The following is a 22,903-nucleotide window of genomic DNA, read 5'->3' as shown; positions in this document are numbered from 1 at the left end:
CATCAATATGATACCTTGATTATAGTATTAGTATGGAATTCCCTAAATGCGTAATAAATTGTTTGTAGTTGTGCCACGCTTGCGTTGTGTCTGAGCAAAAAGCAGAGTTGTAGCAGTTGTATAGAATACTATAATATGTACAAGAAGATAACAGTTTAAGACATCACATAAAAATTTAAATAAGAACCTATGCATGCACGAGCCAAAATAGTAAAGTAGAGCGGGTAAAAACCAAACTGCAACAAATTTTAAGAGCTGGCAAAGTTGCGAAAATAAATAATTCCATTTTCGGTAGAAAGTGAGTCGCTCAAATAAAAGTGAATCAAAAAATGATTAAGTTTGTCACGCATCTACTGAAGAAATGATGTGCATGACGTGACCAGTATTTGACCCTTCATCATCATCACTTCTTGTTGAACTTCTTGCTGATTGATTCTTCGTTGGCTAAATCTTCTCTGAAACTTGCAACTTTGTCTGCAACACGAATACCGGGTGTATATTTGGTACTTGTGAGCATGAGTTCATAAAAGTATTGATAACACAAGTACAACAATGGTTACTCACTACGGAGGGAAGTGAGCTGTTTGATTCTGGCATCTAGCATTTCACTGAGGTGACCTGAAAATGACTCTACATCATAGTCAACTCTATCTGTTGTCTTTAATAGCTTCTTGTCTTCACTCTGCCATTGCTGCCCAAATAAGGTAATACGTAAAGTCGATACATCTCAGAAGTGAGTGACGAGGAATGACAAAGCTTATCATCTAATGTCACAAACAAGCCTACTGTCAGCAAATGAGTAATAAATGTTAAAGAAGTATTTGCTTACCTCACTGGCAGACTTGTAATCTTCGATGATCTCTTCCTCAAGCTCTTGCATGTGAGTAATGACCTCAAAGAAGTTTAGACGATCATCTGAAACCTCTTCTTCCTAAAAGGGTCAGCACAGAACTTCAATAATAAGCTAGTAACCATGGCGCTAACGTAAAGACGTAGGTTTCAGCGACATAAGATGAGCCTTAGCCTTTAATATACACTTATACAGACCTTTTCCAGCACTCCCTACCTGTGAAATGCATTGACAATACAGTAACATATCAGATAATGAAATCATCGAATACAGGAGCGAATGACTGGAATGCATTGCAAATGTAGGTCAAGTTTAGTTGACCCATACTAAAAACCTCCTGTAGTTAATAACAAGCTGGTGGTCAACCATGTCTCCAGTTTAATCATTGCTACTACAGCGCAATTCTAGCAGCATAGAAAGTTTATCTTGTTCAGATAACACAGTCTTTCTCGATAACTAAACCCAAGAATGGAAGGAAAAGACGAGCTCAACTAACATTAGTGGTCTTGAGGAGTGCCAAGTCGCTGTTATGAGGAGACTGTACACTGCCACCGGCAAAGGCAGAGTCATCAAAGATCTTGGACGGTTCAGAGGAGCCCTCAGTGCCCAACTCCTTGACTCGATCAGCGTAACGTAGGGTATTCAGTGTATGCTCGCACGAAAGGTTGCCAGGAGAAATCGTTGATATCTGTATTAGAATAACACATTGCTAGTAACAGGTCATGCCTCAACATCAGGAATACTAATGTAGGTTGACAGTTTAAAATCAGCAGAAATCTTTACAATCAAGGGATCAACATGAGGCATGTATATGCCGTCTCAGGCATACATCACAAAACAATGTGTTTCTCTACTTTTATTGTTCAGAAGAAAAGTCCTGTAAGTTTTAAAAAAGTAGAATAGAATGCAGACAGATGAATGGTGCCAACCAGGGCCATATAGTTTCACAGAGTCCTGCGACCAACAGAAGCGTATACAGGAGCTCGCTCGATTCCAAACAAACAGGCCACGCCTACTATTTTTATATAAGTTATAATGGAGAGGCCGCAACATTAACCAACAAAAAACTACTCCCATTAGCAGTCGCTTTAAAATTGATTGTTGTATCATGAACCATTGGAAAGAAAACAAAATTTCCTACAAAAAGCTACTAGTAATGTTTTTGTAAAAACGTAAAATAAATGCAGAAAAGAGAGGTATTGAGAGCGAGGTATGAATATTCCATTAGAGATCAGTATGTCGATTGGGCTTGTTTGGAATCGGACGTTTTTGTTTCCGGTTTTGGTCACGAAACTTTGTAAAGCTATATGACTCTGACAGTAGGGAGATGTATAACTTAACAGAGTTTCACTGCTAACAGTTGCGTATAACGGAGCTGGCACGGCTCCAAACAAACAAGCCGCACCCACTATTGTTTTCTGTAAGTTATAATGAAAAGGCCGCAACACTAACCAACAAAAATTACTCCCATTGGCAGTCGCTCTGAAATTGATTGTTGTATTATACACCATTTGATAAAGGACAAAATTCCCTACAAAAAACTACAAATGATTTTTTGTAATAAAGTAAAGTAAATGCAAAAGAGTGAGATGTTGAGAGCGAGGTAAGAATCTTCCATTAGAGATCAGTATGTCGATCGGGTTTGTTTGGAATCAAGCCTTTTTGTTTCCGGTTTTTGGTCACGGGACTCTGTGAAACTATACGACACTGGTGCCAACCACTGACTGTAATGTGTGAAGTATACACAAGATATTGTACTAAACAACCAAATAAATACTTACTAGTAAAAACTTGTCATCCTACACTTAATGTAATACATTTGAGATATAAAATTATTTTTCTCTGTACACTTTAGAGCTGCGAATTAAAAAAATATCAGAATAGGGTTTAAATTAAGCTGAGTCAGTTAGCAGATACTCTCAACACTTCCCTTTAGTCTAATTACAGCGGACGCTCATATAAAGTGTACTTCCTATCATGTAAATAACAGTTATGTTAACTGTAGAGTTGGTGCTTCGTATTGCATAAGAAATTCCATATAATAAAGTGTCAAGTTGATGCAAGTTCTCAAATTGATTTGAATAATGAGAGTCTCATAGTTGTCTGTAAAATACCATTTTCTCTCTTGCGGCACTTGGGAGAGAAAACAACATATAGGGAGATCTCAATTAAACATACTAGTACTCTAGCAGTCTAGTTCGCCATGAGAGATTGTCAGGTATGTCGAGGATGCTCACAGAATAAGTAGGTGCACAATTATTCAGAAATACTGAAAGGCGATCAATTGGGGGCAGGTGTTGGAGTATTGCTCTACGAAACTGAACGTAACGAGTTGGAGTCGCGTTGAAGGAGATCCTTTATCTTAATTTCTAACCCTGGTAACGAATAGATGGACGAATAGACATTGTTCTATTTATAGTAAAGGTATATTTTTGTTTAACTTTATTTGAGACATACAATATTTTTATTATTATTTTCTTTGCAGCATAGACAGCTGTCTAGAAAAAAGTGAAAGAAATTCAATTGAAGTTGACATTTTAGGTATGCGCTCCTCTTAACTTATCTCAAAATTACTATCTCATTATCTAGTCCTAGACTCAGTACACAATCAGGGCAATTTATAATAGTCAGTAGTTTGTAAAAGACGAGGATGTGAGGTAACACAAAATAAACTTGGTTCTATTAGCAGGTGAAATGAAACGACCTCACGAACAGCTAACAGCCATACAATCACTGGTAATGTCAAGCATCTGTGAATCCGACTGTTAATTTCATTCTTACTGATTCGGTGGCTTCAGCAAAGAAATACACAAGGCAAGCCGCAAGGCAAGAATAATAATAACCTCATTGAGACACAAAAAATTGTCAATTTTACATATAGTTTTCTGCAGCTAATTCTTGATGTGCAGAATAAGAGCAGAGAGAAAGCGCGCTTGATTAATTTGAATACTTTGGATTAGATGGTAAGCTACACTCACCATACAGGTCCTCGCATTTTCTCTGATAAATGAATCCCTGAGGACAAGAGTAAGTTTACTGGCTCTGAATGGCAAGTGGGCACCTTTCCTACCTGCAATGTCACACAACATTGCTTCATGTTGAATTAATACTGACAAGACAATAACAAACAAATCACGTGAATTCTCAACAATCTCCTTTGGAGTTGCCCACTCATAAGTTAGTGGATAACTCTGAAATCATGAGATTTGGAGAGCAACTGTTTTTTAGTGTCTTAGTGTGTTTTTGTGTCGCACAAAATTTTGTTTTATAAACTAGACTTGAGACCTGTAAAAACAAGTGGCAATAAAAACCAAAAAACTAGTCAAGTTCAAGCAAGGCATAACCAGGCCACCTTGTTATCTTCTCTATAATAAGTTAAAACATACCAAGAGCCCGTATGCACTCCTTCAAAGCCAAAAGACTCTTGTTAATCTCCGCCCCTTCCATGCGAGTTTGCCTATCAGCAGAGGAAGTGTCCGCCCCTCTCTCATTACCAGCCAAATCAATGAGAGAAAACTTGCCATGCAGGGGCTGGTTCCTCACACTAGCCAAAACATACACCAACCAATAACCACAGCCAAACACGAATAAAATATTTCCTTAAAAATCCAATCTAAAACAAACAAAATTAAACTAAAATCAACAAAGATGCGGAACGTTAGACACAACGAGTAACGAACAGCGAAGGTAAAAATAAGAATAGCTCACTTCTTGCGGAGTATGAGCTGGAATATAGCATGAGATCTGGAGGAGTGCTGGTTGGCGGAAGTCTGACCAGAGGTCCGAACTTGAGTACCATGATTGAGTAGCTTAAGGACATCTTCTGAGTTTGATACGGACTCCTCCTTGAGCCCCACAACCTGCACTTGGTTCTTACCATCCTCAAGAATTCTCAGTTTCAGCTTGTTGTTCAACAAATCGAATACCTACGAACAGCGTTGTTCAGGTTATCCAAACGAGTGAATAGCAAGTGTTTCCTCTGCCAATACAGTCAGTGAGTAGACTGACATGTTATTGGACCAAATGAAGCCATGTTTAACTTCCACAGAATGTGCAGGTTGATGGTCAAACCATACCATCTTCTGCTGCACTGAAAATGTAACCTTTGTCTTGATAGGGAAAAAGGGTCACTGCTTTAGCGATAATTGATTTCACACAGAACTCTACTAATGCACCACTTATAGAAATCAGACAGATTTGGGTATGAACATTGGCATAATAATGGTCAAACTTTCGCAATCGTTGGAAAAATGGAAACATTGATAGCGTCAAATGGCATCTTTATTAAAGTGAAATTACATAATAAGTATTTGCAAATTAAAAATTTTAAATGCTTTAAAAACTTACCAACATTTAAATTTTCATAATTTCATAGTCTACCAATTCCCAACATATTATGTTAACAGTTTAAAGACATAAATTAATTATAGACATAAATTAATACTCATGTGTGTGTCAATATATCCCTACAAAGGTCTTCCTCTCAGCAATACTGATAACTACCTAGGTATATTGTCTAGGAATAATAATAATATGGTTTGCGCAGATGTCCGTGTTGTCAAAAAGGCCGCACACACAATGCTTATATGAGTAGCAGCTGCAAGCAAAAAATTATCAATTCAAAAATCTTAGTGCTAAGACTAAGCTGTCTTGAGGAAACAGCACGAGCATTATCATCATGTGAGCATAACTTCTAGATGGCATGAGAGCAATAGAATTTAAAATATTTAACTTATATCAAATTTTGGTAGATTTTATCAAAAGTATAGGTGTTTTTCTACCATTTGAGATTGTTTTTGATGTTTGAGGTGATCTGACTGCCGGAATGTTTCGACATTAAAATTCACAAAACTTCATCGCGATTAAAATGCTCAGGAAAAAATACATGCGTAATGACATCACTAGTTATAATCGTTGCTATAGTCAACACTGGCTATTGCATTCAAGGTGCAGCATTACGCGTCTCTACTCTGTCTCTTTGCAACTATAGATGTCATATTCACACTTTCACTTGATCTGAACATTTTAACCATGATCAAGTTCCGCTGATTTTAATCTTGGAACATCCTTGCAATCAGATAAACATCAAAAACAATCACAAATAATAGAAAGATATTAATACTTTCTAATAAACTTTACTAAATTTTGCGCAAGTTCATATTTTAATGGTGTTTGAATGAAATCCAGTGGAACAGCCTAGTGTAGTAACTGATGATAGACAAATATAATACAGTGGAACAGCCTAGTGTAGTAACTGATGATAGACAAATATAATACAGTGGAACAGCCTAGTGTAGTAACTGATGATAGACAAATATAATACAGTGGAACAGCCTAGTGTAGTAACTGATGATAGACAAATATAATACAGTGGAACAGCCTAGTGTAGTAACTGATGATAGACAAATATAATACAGTGGAACAGCCTAGTGTAGTAACTGATGATAGACAAATATAATACAGTGGAACAGCCTAGTGTAGTAACTGATGATAGACAAATATAATACAGTGGAACAGCCTAGTGTAGTAACTGATGATAGACAAATATAATACAGTGGAACAGCCTAGTGTAGTAACTGATGATAGACAAATATAATACAGTGGAACAGCCTAGTGTAGTAACTGATGATAGACAAATATAATACAGTGGAACAGCCTAGTGTAGTAACTGATGATAGACAAATATAATACAGTGGAACAGCCTAGTGTAGTAACTGATGATAGACAAATATAATCCAGTGGAACAGCCTAGTGTAGTAACTGATGATAGACAAATATAATACAGTGGAACAGCCTAGTGTAGTAACTGATGATAGACAAATATAATACAGTGGAACAGCCTAGTGTAGTAACTGATGATAGACAAATATAATACAGTGGAACAGCCTAGTGTAGTAACTGATGATAGACAAATATAATACAGTGGAACAGCCTAGTGTAGTAACTGATGATAGACAAATATAATACAGTGGAACAGCCTAGTGTAGTAACTGATGATAGACAAATATAATACAGTGGAACAGCCTAGTGTAGTAACTGATGATAGACAAATATAATACAGTAGAACAGCCTAGTGTAGTAACTGATGATAGACAAATATAATACAGTGGAACAGCCTAGTGTAGTAACTGATGATAGACAAATATAATACAGTGGAACAGCCTAGTGTAGTAACTGATGATAGACAAATATAATACAGTGGAACAGCCTAGTGTAGTAACTGATGATAGACAAATATAATACAGTGGAACAGCCTAGTGTAGTAACTGATGATAGACAAATATAATACAGTGGAACAGCCTAGTGTAGTAACTGATGATAGACAAATATAATACAGTGGAACAGTCTAGTGTAGTAACTGATGATAGACAAATATAATACAGTGGAACAGCCTAGTGTAGTAACTGATGATAGACAAATATAATACAGTGGAACAGCCTAGTGTAGTAACTGATGATAGACAAATATAATACAGTGGAACAGCCTAGTGTAGTAACTGATGAAAGACAAATATAATACAGTGGAACAGCCTAATGTAGTAACTGATGATAGACAAATATAATACAGTGGAACAGCCTAGTGTAGTAACTGATGATAGACAAATATAATACGGTGGAACATGTAGGCCTAATGTAGTAACTGATGATAGACAAATATAATACAGTGGAACAGCCTAATGTAGTAACTGATGATAGACAAATATAATACAGTGGAACATAGGCCTAGTGTAGTAACTGATGATAGACAAATATAATACGGTGGAACAGCCTAGTGTAGTAACTGATGATAGACAAATATAATACGGTGGAACCTCGGTTCTAAAACACAATCCGTTCCAGAAGGTTGCTCGAAAACTGAGTTGTTCGAGATCCGAAACAAGTTTTCCCATTAGAATTAATGTATGTATGTTTTATCTGTTCCAAGTCGATTTAACAACTCCGGTAAAGCATTTTTTAACATTTTACACCATAAACTGTACTGTATACTATAAATAAAAACGGGTAGATATACTGTAGATCGTGTTTAACTTTAATAAAATATTTTCTATCTATGATGATAAAAAAGAAAACAAAAAGTAAACATTTCATATGCTTTGCTCCAGGGTCGGTTTGATATATCGCTTGATATATATCATCGATATATATATCGCCGATAGATATATTTTTGGGTCAAAAAAAATCGATATTTTTGAAAAATATTCATCTTATCATTTCGTTTTCACTTTACAGCTATTGCTAACAGCCTAGAAATGCTAAATAACACCCAAAGTCATCAAATACTTGCATAGGGGCCTATTAGGCTTACTCAACACAGACAAACAAAGACTAAGGTTAGTGTTTGAGTTGAGAAGAGTTTTTCAGATCTAAATTGTATTCCTTCATCCCAGTACTATCTCACTAATTTGATAATCTCATCTCATGTTAAACTGTTATATTTTATTGCCTTATTAGAAGACAAGCCTGCTGAAAACCCTTTGAACTTCATAATCTATGATTTTGAATTAAACAATCTGACACCCAGAAACAGAATTGTAATCGCATTACACTGACTCACTGAGATGACAGAGTAACTCATCTCATCATTTTCTGTAAAAATCTTGTAATGAATAGCTTCAGAGGATTCTGGCTCAGTATAAAATTTATAAATATGATGATATAACTCTGTCTTTCAGAATCTCTTGCTAGTTTCACAGGTAAACTTCTACATTTTTCCACATTTCACAACTTTCCATACACCATTCACTATGCCTGGCAGAAGGTTTTGTGTTATAGGTTTGTAGCAGCATTTTATAGGTTGTATGGTCTCATGCAACCTATAAAATACATCAATCACAATGTAAACACCATGCAAGTTCAAAGTAGCTTCAAATTCGTTTCAAAAATGTCATTTGTTTAAAAAATATCAATAGATATCATGATATGTATCAGCGCCATGATATTTTTGCCAACCCTGCTTTGCTCTTAAAACATCAAAAACATTAAAGGTTACGATACAATACCAAAAATCGCAGAAATTGATAATGAAACAGCAAAAAAATGCAACAGATCAGTTACATCAAAAATCGTGTGAAAAAGAAAATAGAAACAGCAATGGCACGTTTACTTGCCATTGCTGTAAAGATCTTTGAAGAATCCCCCTCCAAAACAATTTAGGGTAACTCGACTGGAGGAGTTGTGTCCCTAGAAAATCCCTTCGGTAGAGGCGACATCCTCCCAGATGGCTCCTCTTTGTAAAGAATTAATGATGCGAAACTTCTCCCTTTGTTTGAGAACCTTCCGAAAGTGGTTCATAACAATGTCGTTAAACGTATAAACACGCCGTTTCCGGAGCTGTTCCGAACATTTAATTCAAAACATTCCGGTTTGTTCGAGAACCAAATTTATGGTTGAGATACAAGAGGAACAAATCTCAAATTTTTTGGTCAAAAACCGAGATGGTCGAGAATCAAGGTTCCACTGTATGCCAATATGTGATATTTTGATCATTCTAGGTATCTTAGTAATAACTTCTCATCCGTGTACATGCACAATAGATAGCGTACTTTCATACGGAAATTCAGTGAACACACCATTTGTAGGTCTACATGTTTAAGTAGAACAGACTTTCCAGAATGTAACCCACCTTTCCACTGTAGATCTCAAAGAATGAGACACTAACAAGAAGATTTTTAGACTTGTACTTGGTTTGAGTCAGTTTAAAGACGTCCCGAGCGGCCAGGGCATAAATTCCTTTTTCACAATTCTGCTGACCTTTGCTGACAAACTCTCCTCCCATCGTCTACAGACCAATCAGAAGAAGAGCGTGAAGACTGACTGTTACTGACCAAGCAGTGCAGAGAACACCGTAAAAAAGTAGCATTATGTGCATGGTAAAGTCGAGAGTTTTGAATGTAAGTTTATTTTTTTTACTTCTTGTCCTGCAACGCAAAAGTCAAATCTCGCACTTTTCTGAGAACTTTTGACAACTGATAAAGCCTTTAACATCATTTATCAGTAAATTGTCTAGACAACCTCAACCATAGGTTAGAAGTAAATAATATGACAAGCCATACTTCCTTCACAGTATACAAAGCAAGTCATCAAGTTTGACAGTTTGCAGTAAAAAGGTTTGTTTTAAAATGTACAATGATAAATTTCCAAAATGCATGAAGTTAGAAAGAGGTGACTGAAAAAGCATGCAAAGCAAAAGCCATGCGTGTAGCACTTGGTTGACCTTGGTGACACTTGGTTGACCTTTGTATCGGGTGAGCAAACACTCTGTACACTAACAACGCAAGAGACTGAGTAATAAGGCTGCGCCTTTATAAACAGTTTGGTAACGACATCGACAACTCACAAACAGGTGAGCAAAAATTTGCAATGCTGGAACTAAACAATGTGTCAATTATGTCAAAGGTCTATACAATTCATGGATTTCAATTCAATTGTTTAATTTGGATTTAATAGGATTTCAATTTAGTTAAATTCAATTTAATATTATCTAGCGTGTATACTTGTAGTCCTTGTAAAATATCTTAGGGTTGTTTCAATGGAATAAGAATAGTAATGAGAAGACTATTATTATTATAAATTAATTTTACTAAAAGTTATTTTTTTCTGATTAATGACCAGTGCACAGAAATTGCACGAGTTCCGATTAGATTAAAACCTTGCCATTACTCCACTAGGATGAGTTAAATTGTAACATAACCATTTTAAATAACGTTTTTGACAAAAAAATTTCAAGCGTACTTCATTTAATAACAGCAATTGTCATACTGGAAAGGCACATAATACATACATTATAGATAATATAATAATACATAATAATATATACATTATAGATAATATAATAATACATAATAATATATACATTGTAGATTAAATACTAAACTACATGATTTGAAAAATGTTCAAAAAGCGTGAAAGGCTCCTTTAAAACTCACATGAATCTGGAGAGTTAGTAAAACTCACAACACGTCCTAGTTTTTGTATACCGTTTTAGGAAGACCATTGCTGTTACATGGAATTTTCTAGAGAGATTGAGAAGCAAGAAAACAATATTCTCACATGCTAGTCATGTGGTGCATGCCAGTCCTGTGGCACATGCTAGTCATCTGAGAACATGACTAGCATGTGAGAACAGGTACTCATGTGGCGCATGCCAGTTAGTGACGTGAACACCGTGTGGCAAGCGAAAGTGGTGTGGGTGCCATAAGGTTATAAGTCAGTTTTGCCGATGAAGATATGTCATTTTTGTTTTTATTAACGATTAAAAAAAATCACATTTCTAAAATTTCTGTGATGGACCACAGGCTAAGGTCTATTAGCCCGCAACGGTCCACATTTATGGTAAGACTAGCTCGAGTATCTGTAGCATGGCGCGGCTAAATAAAAGAGATTTTTAATGAGAGGTTCAAACAGATATCAAACCCATTAAAACATCAATATATGCTAGTGTGTCATATTAGCTGATGAACGAAGCATTATTCATGTTAAAGAGAACGCTGAAATGATGGATAGTTTACTGAACAAGATGAGGTTTTGGTGCCAAAATAAAACAACTCACATGAGTTTTGCCTGAGCCAGTTTGACCGTAGGCAAAGCATGTTGCCATGCCACCTTCAAATATACACTGCACGAGGGGCTGAGCTGTGTACCTTCAAGAACACACTGGAGATTAAATATAACACAAAAATACAAAAACTATGAAGAAATTTGTGAACAATTTTGAAAATCTATGAACTAAGAAAATCTACTTTACCCATAGCATAGAGAAGAATATTCTGTATTTCTAAAGACACAGCGCAACCAACCAGTTACTAGTTATACTACTGCTATAATATTGCTGGCTTATAAAGCACTTGTAGCTATTGCGCTTGAAATAAGACAAACCACGAGCCTTCTCCTTCCACTAGATTAGCATATAAAGTATAACGTGAACGTATATAGAGCCTTGTGAGCCTATATAAAAGCTGCAGAGTTCCCTGAGTGACAGGAGCACAACTCTTTGATGTAAAAATACAAGACAGATAAGACTCGGTGTGACCGATTCTACACTCACAACTACTCTCTTATCTCTCCCTTATAAGAACACCCAAGCAGCACAAGCAGATGTCTCACCTGTAAACCATCTGATTGTCAGCATTCTCATCAAAGGCGTAGTCAAACCTAAACTTCTGGTTTTCAAGAAATTTCGTCAAATCAACTTTGTGCTTTGGTTCATGAATAATAACATTCTGACGAGTAGGAATTGTTGCAACATCTACATCTCGCCTGGTCACCTCTGTGTCAAATCACTCATGCATGATAAGACATATTCACAAACAGTCAAAACTTGAGGAGAAATTCTTTCTGGGCAAGCAACCAGCTTACAAAAGGTTTAGAATATGATTTAACATTTAAGCAAAGGCAGTACATAAATAAAAACACTAAACTGTTAAAAATAACACAACTCTTGTGTTGGAGGCCTGCATCAAAATTTGCAAATGAAAGAAAAACTACCAGTATTCTATGTTTTTAGCACGAGAGCGTGTGAACTATTTTCTAACAGATTGCATCACTAATTACTTGAAATAATAGCCCTCAGTATTCTCAAGAACTTTAGGTTCATACTTGAAAATATTTTGCAAGCACCGTTATATTCATACAATTTTCAAGACAATAATTACTATATATGCTTTAATACCACAAATTTGCGACATCAATTGTAAACAAACAACTTGTCGTGATATGCCTGGGGTTATATGCAAAATGCAAAAGGAGAAGGCAGCTTATGTTCATTGTCGTAGCTTTTGACAAAAAAAAGAGAATTCATGCAATGTAACTGACTTTTGATACAGACATGAATGTTTGGGCAGTCGAGACCGAGGTAAATCATTCACTTTAAAGGTTGACTTGCAACAAAATTCACATTACAGTTATTTGGTATCAAAAGATTCACCATGTCTTACTCTGTTGTGTTGTAAGTGCCACATATGTGCAAGTGTGATTATAAGCTCTTAAAAGCTCAAAAACGAAAAGCCGCCGTAGATCGGAATCTGTTTATTTATCTGACGTAGTCATTACAGTTTGGTTATCGTCTTGTCACGTGATGTTCTCACGTGAATTGAAAGGCTAATAAAAAGCTCAATATAAAACTTATCGTAGCACTAGTTTATGACAAACACTTCGGCGGGTTTTACCGAAGACCCCGTATCAAATATAGATGCTCGCTACTTTACAGTTTTGTTTCGGCATTATTCAATCATCAAGTCGTAATCTGATCACGTGACACAATACTTCGCAAATAATTTTTGCAGTACTTTTCGATTATCACAGGTAACCAACAGGCTCGTCATGATTATCAGACAATGATATGTACTCCTTCGAGCTAAGGTGAAAAGTTTACCGAATTTTTACGTTAAGTTATAAGATATCAGTGCTAAAAGTGACAGCATTACAATGACGATAAAACAGACGCGTAAGAACAATAGACATGGTTTTATTGAATGCGTGAAGTATATTTGTGAAAATATTTCGACGAATGAGGTTGCATGAAAGTGTAAACAGAAACCATCCTGTAATAACTACGTCCCATTTAAGCCGTTTTGGAAAGCGAATCCAAACTACGGCGGTCTCGTGCGGCTGCGATTAACTGTTCGTTTTTTTAGCTTTTAAGAGCTTGTAATCACATTCCCATATATTTTTCACCTACAACACAACAGAGTAAGACATGGTGAATCTTATGATATCAAATAACTGTAATGTGAATTTTGTTGCAAGTCAACCTTTAATATTGAGGCGCTTATACTAATAACATGAGATTATATAAGGAAGAACCTATATTTTTTGTACTGGTTGATATCAGTGATACTATGTATACCAGTGTTGTAGTATAACATTCAGTAATTACCCAGTGAACAGCTAAGAAAGGTTTCAGTAACCAACTTGGCACATTCCTCAACTCCACAACCAATCTGTTAGATTTTCTGAGCAGCATTCAAAATAAATTATTTAACAAGATTTCCTATTGGAATACTGTAAGTAATAAAAAGCATATGAATTTATAAGTTAAACGGTTTTTCTGGGTTTGACACAATGTTCCCTGACCTCGGCCCATGCTGTCAATTATCATATGGGTATGGCGTGTGGGCCCAGCTACTCACTATTATTATTATATACATATAAGTATGGCGTGTGGGCCCAGCTACTCACTATTATTATTATATACATATAGGTATGGCGCGTGGGCCCAGCTACTCACTATTATTATCATATAGGTATGGCGCGTGGGCCCAGCTACTCACTATTATTATCATATACATATAGGTATGGCGTGTGGGCCCAGCTACTTACTATTATTATCATATACATATAGGTATGGCGTGTGGGCCCAGCTACTCACTACTATTATTATATACATATAGGTATGGCATGTGGGCCCAGCTACTCACTACTATTATCATATACATATAGGTATGGCGTGTGGGCCCAGCTACTTACTACTATTATCATATACATATAGGTATGGCGTGTGGGCCCAGCTACTTACTACTATTATTATATACATATAGGTATGGCGTGTGGGCCCAGCTACTCACTACTATTATCATATACATATAGGTATGGCGTGTGGGCCCAGCTACTCACTACTATTATCACTACTCTCAAAATGTTTTAATCAAATTCATGAATAGTATGACAACAAAGAAATGAGTTTACCTTTTTTGTTGAGCGGTCGTTTGCGCACGCAAACACAAATCTGATGGTCTTCGATCACATCATCCATGCGCAGAGGGTTAAACTCAAGGCTGTCTCGGTATTCTCTACAAAACATGGTAAGCAACATTGAGTGCGCAGCAGTGCTACAGTCAGGTTGAGACAACTCTCTAGTTAGTACTGTATCAGCTTACTCTATCATGTCGAGGAACTGCCAATGTGGATGACTTTTATCAACTCCCGAGTATGCGGCAGCATTGTTGCTAGCGGCAGCTCGTCGCTGCACTCGCTGCTCCTGTATCTTTTCAATTTCTTTTACAACATTCGACTTGCGAGAATTCACTTTTTTAGCTACAAGATGAGGGAAACAATTATCTTCAGGGATCAAAAGTGAAACAACCATCTTTAAGGAAAAAAAGTGGAAGAGCTAACATCAATGATAGAAAATGAAACTGCTGTCTTGAAGGAAGGAAAAACGGCCATCTTGAACGATAAAAAACAATACGGCCATCTTCAAAAATAGAAACAAAGTATTTTAATTTCCTATAGAAAACACCGATGTTCATCTACACTAGACTTCACGCTTTATAGAGAAACACCATTTACCAGCAATCCTGTACTCGTTAATAAATGTGCATTTCTTTGCTGCGGCCTTACAAGGATTGCGGCTGTCTGAGCGCATACAACCCTCCCATGTATACTAAGCCCTTCACAAGATGATAGAACATGCCATTACCTACCTGGAATATCCTTTTTGACAGTAGGAGGTGCATGTATCTCTTCAGCAGTTTCCTTCCTTACACTGTGTGAACTAGCTGGTCTACCCGCTGGTATGTAACTTTTACGATTGATACCCGACGGAACTGCAAAGAAAATATGTATGCCTATGCGTGTTAGTAGACTACTACCAGCCAATACTGGTGGTCTTGCTATCTAGCTCTGCTAAAACAATAACCAGTAAAGCAATAGTAAGTATGACATCTACCCATGCTAAACTAGTACCCACATGCTAAACTAGTATCAAATTATTGGTAAAACAAAAAAAGAATCACACGCAACGCCATTCTCATCTGAAATAAAGACAAGAATCCAACAGTGTAACACTAACACACTACGCTTGATCGTTTGCTTTACCTGAATTTTCTGTAATTACATGTATACCAAAACACAAGATTTTAAAGTGTTAGTCAGATGAAGATTAAGAAAGACCTCGACACCAAAGATAATAGTAGTAGAGGTTTAGGTTAGTGGATTAAATTAGACAATTTAGCCTACAATCATCAGTCCAAAGAAAGGGCTCCACGCAAACACTGTTTAGCCTACAAACCCAACAGTCAGTTTTCAGGCATGGCGCAGGCTGTGTCAGAAATCAGAATCTCTATCAGCCGGAATTTCGGCATTCCCATGGGTTTGTTTACAAAAGCCGTTTCTAAGTAACAGCGTAAACCAATTAAATTATTTTTTGCACAAGATATTAGGCCAGAAATTTCGCTTCCATTCGTAAGAGTTTTCAAATATCTTTACCTACTTCCTTCGTTTTAATAACCAATTTTATTTGAACGATATTGCGAAAAAATTGACACGACCCGTTTATTAGTAGGTCATGAATGATTGTGATGCAAATAACGAACTTTATAATACTAATTACAATTTTCTAGTATATTTTGAGTCATAAAATAATGATGAACATGTGCTCAATGGATATGATGCTATTGTAAATGTTTTTACGAGTTTTTTAAATCGTACAAACTTTTATAGTCTTAGCCCGAATAATGGTAAAGTACTGTTTTTTCTGTTTGATGACATTTGCTGTGGGTTGCCCGACTTTTTTTACTAGTGTGTTACTAAATATCATTGTATTATGAGCACGTTCAGATGCATATACCAAAAGTTTAAAAACTTCGGATTGTTGGACAGACTGCCCAGGGTTACTGACACGCATTGATAAAAAAGGTCAGGGTTCAAAGGGTTAACAGGTATTAAACACTGTTTAGTGCGCAATGGACTGAGTTTTTGTCCGCGGTACTGTAACAAAACCCAAACTCGCAAGTCAAAACCCGAACCCGCAAGATCGAAATGCTCAAAATCTCTATTACCCGAGACTCGAGAAGATGAACCCGCGAGTCCAACGAGTTTTATTATCCGTGCCCAGCACTAACATGCACACACTGTTTAGCCTACAATCATCAGTGTAAAGAGATGGCATGCACGCACACTGTTTAGCCTACAATTATCAGTGTAAAGAGATGGCACGCACACACACACTGTTTAGCCTACAATCATCCGTGTAAAGAGATGGCATGCACACACACGCTGTTTAGCCTACAATCATCAGTGTAAAGAGATGACACACACACACACACACTGACAAAGCAGATGTTTGCGTAGCCGATTTCTGATTATTTTATCTATTTGTCCAACATTTGGGTCACATAGTCCAAGGGTAGCAGGTAATTCACCATTTGCAGTCTTCGCTGTACTCCCTTAAACACGACAAAATGAAATCTCGATTGTACCAACAAAGAATGACAACTCACCTCTCCCTCCTGTTGCAGGAGTTGGCACTGGCTCTGCAATACTTTTTGGTCTCTAAAAATGAGAAGGAAGCATACCATCAATAGAGAAGAATAATTTAATACAAGACAGGCAATTCGGAAAGTTGAGACAAATACCAGGAACACACAACTCCACAAGCAGGAAACAGCCAAAACCCAACATTCAATATGATGCGTGAAGTAGAAAGCGTTCACAGTTCTACTCACCTTCCTCGTCCCTCCCTATAAAGTTTCAACAGATATTCTGAAAACCTGCACTGCATCGTACTTGTGATGAAGAAGTACGTAGTCAAAAAGTCAAAAAGGGAATAAGCCCAGCAATATAAAACTTTCTTCATAATAAAAGTTGTAGCTATGCTGGCTTGATGCATTCAGTGGTGAGACTGGAATATTTTTTACCTTTAACCTTGGTGCTGCTTCCTTTGTGGATTGCTGCTGTAGATGTGGATTTAGTCTCAAGACTGCTTCAATATCCAGCTAAAAGGGCATATAAAGCACAAGATATATAACGCGAACAACAACAGTGATTTGCATGCTAACTGGTTTTGTTAGTCATGTTGGTATATCAGTCAAGATTTCTTGTATCTTGTTGTACTTTCTTGAATCAAAAGCATCAGCAGCTGTGTTTGATTTTGAAAAAACTCGTAGTGTCTATTTCTGGATAAACATATAAGTTGATAATTGTAAATAACTTTATAAACATATAGTAATATGAATCCGTATTACAGTCATACCTCGACTTACGGCGAGCCCACTGTGTTCCAGGACTGAGCTTATATGTCAATGTTTTCGTATCTTAAAGCAATGTTTCTCATACAAAGTAACTAAATACAAATTAATCCGTTTTTATGCTATGAAAAAAACCACCTAAAACAAAATATTATGATGGAAAAACTTGTTTTTAATTGTTGTAATTTCCTACCTAAGCACACGAAGTAGCAAATACCTATATAGCGGTTATGTTCTGCAATGAAATGCAACATTACCACAAACGCGTTCGTTACACTAGACTTTTGTGACGCTACATCACATACACTTGGAATTTAGACAATAAAGACACATTTAGCCTACTAAACGCACACGTAAACCTAAGTTTTAATCTTTTACTAACTTGACTCTAATTTTGTTTTCGTTTTAATTATTTTATCTTTTTCTGGCTTTGCGTTTATTGCTTTCACTAAACTTTTACCTGACCTTTTTAAAACCGATAGGACGCGAAAGACCAAGCGATGCCGTTATCAAAAGCAGCCTCTTGCATACTTGGCCGCTTGGTAGCCGCATTGAGAACCCACTCGTAAATCAATTTTCTCTCACATACCAAAGCAGAGACTTGCTCAAAATTTTGGTTGTAACTCGATTTTGCCGCTTGTTGGTACATACTCTCGTATGTCGAGGTATGAGTGTATTTATATTCTTAATGACCATAGAATATGTTATCCGCAACTTTCCTGTAATCTTGTTTGTTCTGTTCTACGAAGCAATTCAAACAGTTATAACCTTTTCTGGATGTAGCCACATAATAACAAAAGTAAAAGGAGAGTAGATAGAATAGATTTAGGAAAGAAGTATTTAAGCGATGCCTGAGGGGCAGCAAAGAGTTGCTATGAGCAACCGTGCTGTATAGGGTGGGTTGCTCTTATCATGATTCATTATTGATCGCCGGAGCCAATAGTCTACCCTAGTAAATTGGGTTAGCAGTTATATATGGAGCACTGCCTGCTCCGATGATTCATAAGGTGAAAAGATGTACGATGACATTTCACACATCAATTGGCCAGATGCATTCCACATTCTTAGTATTAGGAGTTGGCATTACTATGCACAGCCAATGACGTAGAACAGACTTAAAGAATCAGTTAGACTTAATGTTTCATTTAAGATCAAAAAGTGTACAGCTTGTATCTCTACGGTTCAACTAAAGTGAAATGTATAAGTACAAGTGAACAATGTCTGAAATCCAATGTTTGTGTCATCCTTACGATAGTGAAGATCTACTATGAAATTTTATACTGAGACAATCTACTGTAGAGTTAATTGCATTCAGGGCTTTAGAGCTAAAATACCAGTTTTTTAATCATTTTTAAGCTGAAAAATAAGAAGCAAATGAAATATTTTCAACAAACATTTGCCGATGAGTAAACTTTTTCAATAAATTACAACATAAATTAATTCTACTGTATGAGCATACTAATTGCATCAGTCAAAGATAATTGTTCTTAAAAGATGAATACTGAATAGGTATAAACTGACAGCATACCTCCTTCCCTTTGGTTTCATTGTGTTCAAACCACTCAACTGTGACAGATGAACTTTGCTCACTCACTCCACTGATGACTGCAGAATGAACTCTTCCTATATCACAAACATGTCTTTCTTAACTATTTTAGATTATTAAAATTAACTGATACAAAAGTTACTACTGCTCATATCAGTATGAAAAGAAAGTCAAATTATAGCATAGTTGCGGATGTCCAGCATAATTTTTTGAAATTGCAAGTTAAGTTTATTTTTATCTATGGTGAAGGTCAACTATCTTAATGATAAACATGTGAGTAATATTAACAAATAGTTGGTATTAAATTCTATACTAGCACTCTAAAGATATTTTCATATCATTTGAAATTCTCAAAACTCTAAATTCGGCTTCAAGTTTTACCGTGAAGATCACAGGTGTCCTTTAGCGGGGATATTGCCGAAGCCGAGACCGGGCCGCATTCTACACACACAAAAAAAACAACAAAGGTCCACGTAGTTATGAGCAAAAACAAAAGTATCCACCCAAATATCTCACCAATTTGATGAGCAGCACACACAAAAACTAAACCAATCGACTGAGCCACCCATCATGTCAAAATATTCCAAGTTTCAAGTCATGTCTTGCACAACTCACCTTATGGTTTGTCAAAACTTGTCCCAAAGTCCCTATTAATTTGAGACTGTCCAATATCTGTTTAAAAATGGTCGCCGCTAACCTAGCCTAACATCCTGATTCAACATCTTAGTAACTATCGCGGCATTGCTGAGTGCTGCCGATCCTTTTGAATCCCTATTAAGTTTTGTTTACAATAGTGTTAACCCAATTTTGATTGGTTCTTGCATCCTCAAGAGAGACTCAAAAGGATCGGGAGCACTCAGCAATGCCCCGATAGTTACTAAGATGTTGAATCAGGATGTTTGGCTAGGCTAGCGGCGACCATTTCTAAAACAGTTATTGGACAGTCTCAAATTAATAGGGACTTTGGGACAAGTTTTGACAAACCATAAGATGAGTTGTGCAAGACATGACTTGAAACTTGGAATATTTTGACATGATGGGTGGCTCAGTCGATTGGTTTAGTTTTTGTGTGTGCTGCTCATCGGATTGGTGAGATATTTGGGTGGATACTTTTGTTTTTGCTCATAACTACGAGGCCCTTTGTTGTTTTTTGTGTGTGTAGACTACGGCTCGGTCTCAGCTTTGGCAATATCTCCGCTAAAGGACACCTGTGGTGAAGATGCACTAGATTCATAAGCCATGAGCCAAACAGTGATGTCTACAACCCCTTTTCTGTCGTACCCAATGGATGCATGATTAGTATCAGCGAGCCTCCAATCAACAAACACATTTCTAAATGGTGTCATACTAAGAATTCACAAACCTTACAAAAAGCTTGCCATACACTTTCGTAATACAAGCCTGCATAACACAGTACTATATACAAAAAAGAATTTAACAGTAAAATATTTTTACTCATCGGTTGCACGATTTAACTTATCACATAAATGACATCTAGCATCTTCAGGAACACAAAAAACAACTAAGCACACCATCCCTATGAGTTCTTATTCCAGGAGTTAAATGGGCATACGCTGCAGTAGGTCGATCATGAAGTACAAAGACCTTAATTGAACTAAGCATTTTAATATTTGGTGAACGAATAATCAATTTTCGGTTTGCCAAAAAGTGGCAAAGCTTATAAAGTATTCACAGTCGGTTGAATACACTTGGACACAAAAACACCCCCTAAAGATATCGATAGGTAACGCAATAAACACTATTTTAAAATTAAGATATAATCATAATATGACAGTACAAGATAAGGGTACACGGAAAAAAGACCGTCTGATGACAACGCGACAAACAAAACTATGTAAGCAGTCATCATCGATGAATAAGAGCGGCTGTATATTTTACATGAAATTTTGAAGCAGGAGATGACTTACCGTCAGATCTTTGTATGTCAACACTCAAACCTATTGCAAGCTGACTGGGTATTGCTATTGGCATATTGAAAAATTAAGCTCGACGTATGGAGCTAGTGGCGTCCAAACTCAAATATTTTCGCTCACAAAATGAATCAATGAATGGTCTACCGCAAAAAAGCTATGCAACAATTTGTTATGTCGCAAATTTCTGTTGCTAATAATAAGGCGCAACGGCTGATTTTTTTCAAATTTCCCTCAAAAAATCTGATGACGTTTTATGCCAAAAAATGTTGGCAACAAAAATAATGTCATGGTTACGAAGAACTACAATTTCAATCATTGTAATACGGAGTTGTCTTATCTCGGCAAACAAAGCTTGGAACGTTGAATAACTCATTTGAGCCTATACAGACAATAAAACTTTTCCAAATTTAAACACTTAATCAAGTTCACATGTTTACATAGAAGTGTTTCTAACACAATCGCCTCGAGAAGCTATTTCTCAACTGGAAAAAAATCAGAATGAATGTTTCATCGTAGATGAAACAGTTATGGTTAAAAAACTTTACAGCTATGGTTAAAAAACTACATCACTGGTTTCATCGTAGATGAAACCAGTGATGGAGTCTTTTAACCATAGCTGTAAAGTTGAGATCAGTGGATGTAGGCAACCAAGAGTCGCAACGCGTCTCCGTCGCCACGTAGTGGCGGTTAGAACAGCTGGGGGCCCCCAGTGGGGTCTGCCAAAGCCTACAGGGCTTCAAAATCATGTACATGTATATGATATGAAAAATGAGCGTCGACCATTGAATGTCAACTATAATTACATTAGTGTACTTGAATCAATGAAATAGAGCTATAATATACCTTGAGAATTGGCAAAGTCTAAATTTTTTTAACCCTAATTATAATTAGAAAACGCAAATTTTCTAACCATAACTTAGTTAGGGAGAGTTAGGGTAGCACTACATCACTGGATGAAACATCCCTGCTGTTTTTCATCCCTGCTGTTTTTGATTTTTGTGACATGCCCCTGGCTGTTAAGGGCGCATTCTACCGACTTTATACAGCTGACACCCTATTAGGCATGAATATTACGGAATGAGGGGCTGCTGGTCTACAAGATAACATAACAGCACTGTGTGACTGGTCTGTCCAATGAGATCTGTCCAACTTTTACTCTACCAAATGTGTTCATATGGAGGTTGGGAAGTACTTCCCCAGTTTTACTTTAGAGCTGAATAGCCCTCCTATCCCACAATCCAACAGTGTAAGAGGCGTCTTTATAGAAAATAATTTCAAATGGCATGAACATATATCAAAAGCTGTCAGGAAAGGGAACAAGGCCGTGTTCTTAATAAGAAGAAGTCTTTTTAATACTTCCTATCAGACCAAACTGATTGCTGATAAAAAACGGTTGTGAGGCTAATTCTTGAATACGGCTGTCAGGTTTGGCCATATAATAAGTCTTTAATAGATATATTAGAAACTATCCGGAGGCATTAAATGGATTTTCAGACTAGGACAATCAGAAAGTGTCGCTAGCTGTATGAAAGAACATGCTATAGATACACACGAGGCTCACCAATATAAGTTAGATAAAAGGTTTATTGAAAAGGTTGAATCTGGTCAAT

The 22,903-nt window shown here is 36.7% G+C and overlaps 1 protein-coding gene across 1 annotated transcript; it reads right to left on the bottom strand.

The window, feature by feature from the left end:
* Nucleotides 1–107: 107 nt before the first annotated feature.
* LOC137395040 (kinesin-like protein KIF2A) lies at nucleotides 108–21,414 on the bottom strand. The gene is made up of 18 exons (XM_068081826.1): nucleotides 21,288–21,414; nucleotides 19,342–19,436; nucleotides 17,484–17,561; nucleotides 17,292–17,306; nucleotides 17,067–17,118; nucleotides 15,270–15,392; nucleotides 14,724–14,880; nucleotides 14,533–14,636; nucleotides 11,953–12,115; nucleotides 11,399–11,489; nucleotides 9,473–9,628; nucleotides 4,559–4,776; nucleotides 4,237–4,394; nucleotides 3,829–3,920; nucleotides 1,347–1,538; nucleotides 830–931; nucleotides 565–691; nucleotides 108–474 (listed from the first exon to the last, which is right to left on the bottom strand). The coding sequence occupies exons 1-18, from the start codon at nucleotides 21,349–21,351 to the stop codon at nucleotides 404–406; spliced, it is 2,058 nt and encodes a 685-aa protein (XP_067937927.1). The 5' UTR covers nucleotides 21,352–21,414; the 3' UTR covers nucleotides 108–403.
* Between the last annotated feature and the right edge of the window lie 1,489 nt (nucleotides 21,415–22,903).

This window comes from Watersipora subatra, chromosome 4, assembly GCF_963576615.1.
Source record: "Watersipora subatra chromosome 4, tzWatSuba1.1, whole genome shotgun sequence".
In the NCBI taxonomy this organism is placed as follows: Eukaryota; Metazoa; Bryozoa; class Gymnolaemata; order Cheilostomatida; family Watersiporidae; genus Watersipora; species Watersipora subatra.
Note: the sequence above shows the minus strand (reverse complement) of the source record. Positions and strands in the feature narration are given on the sequence as shown.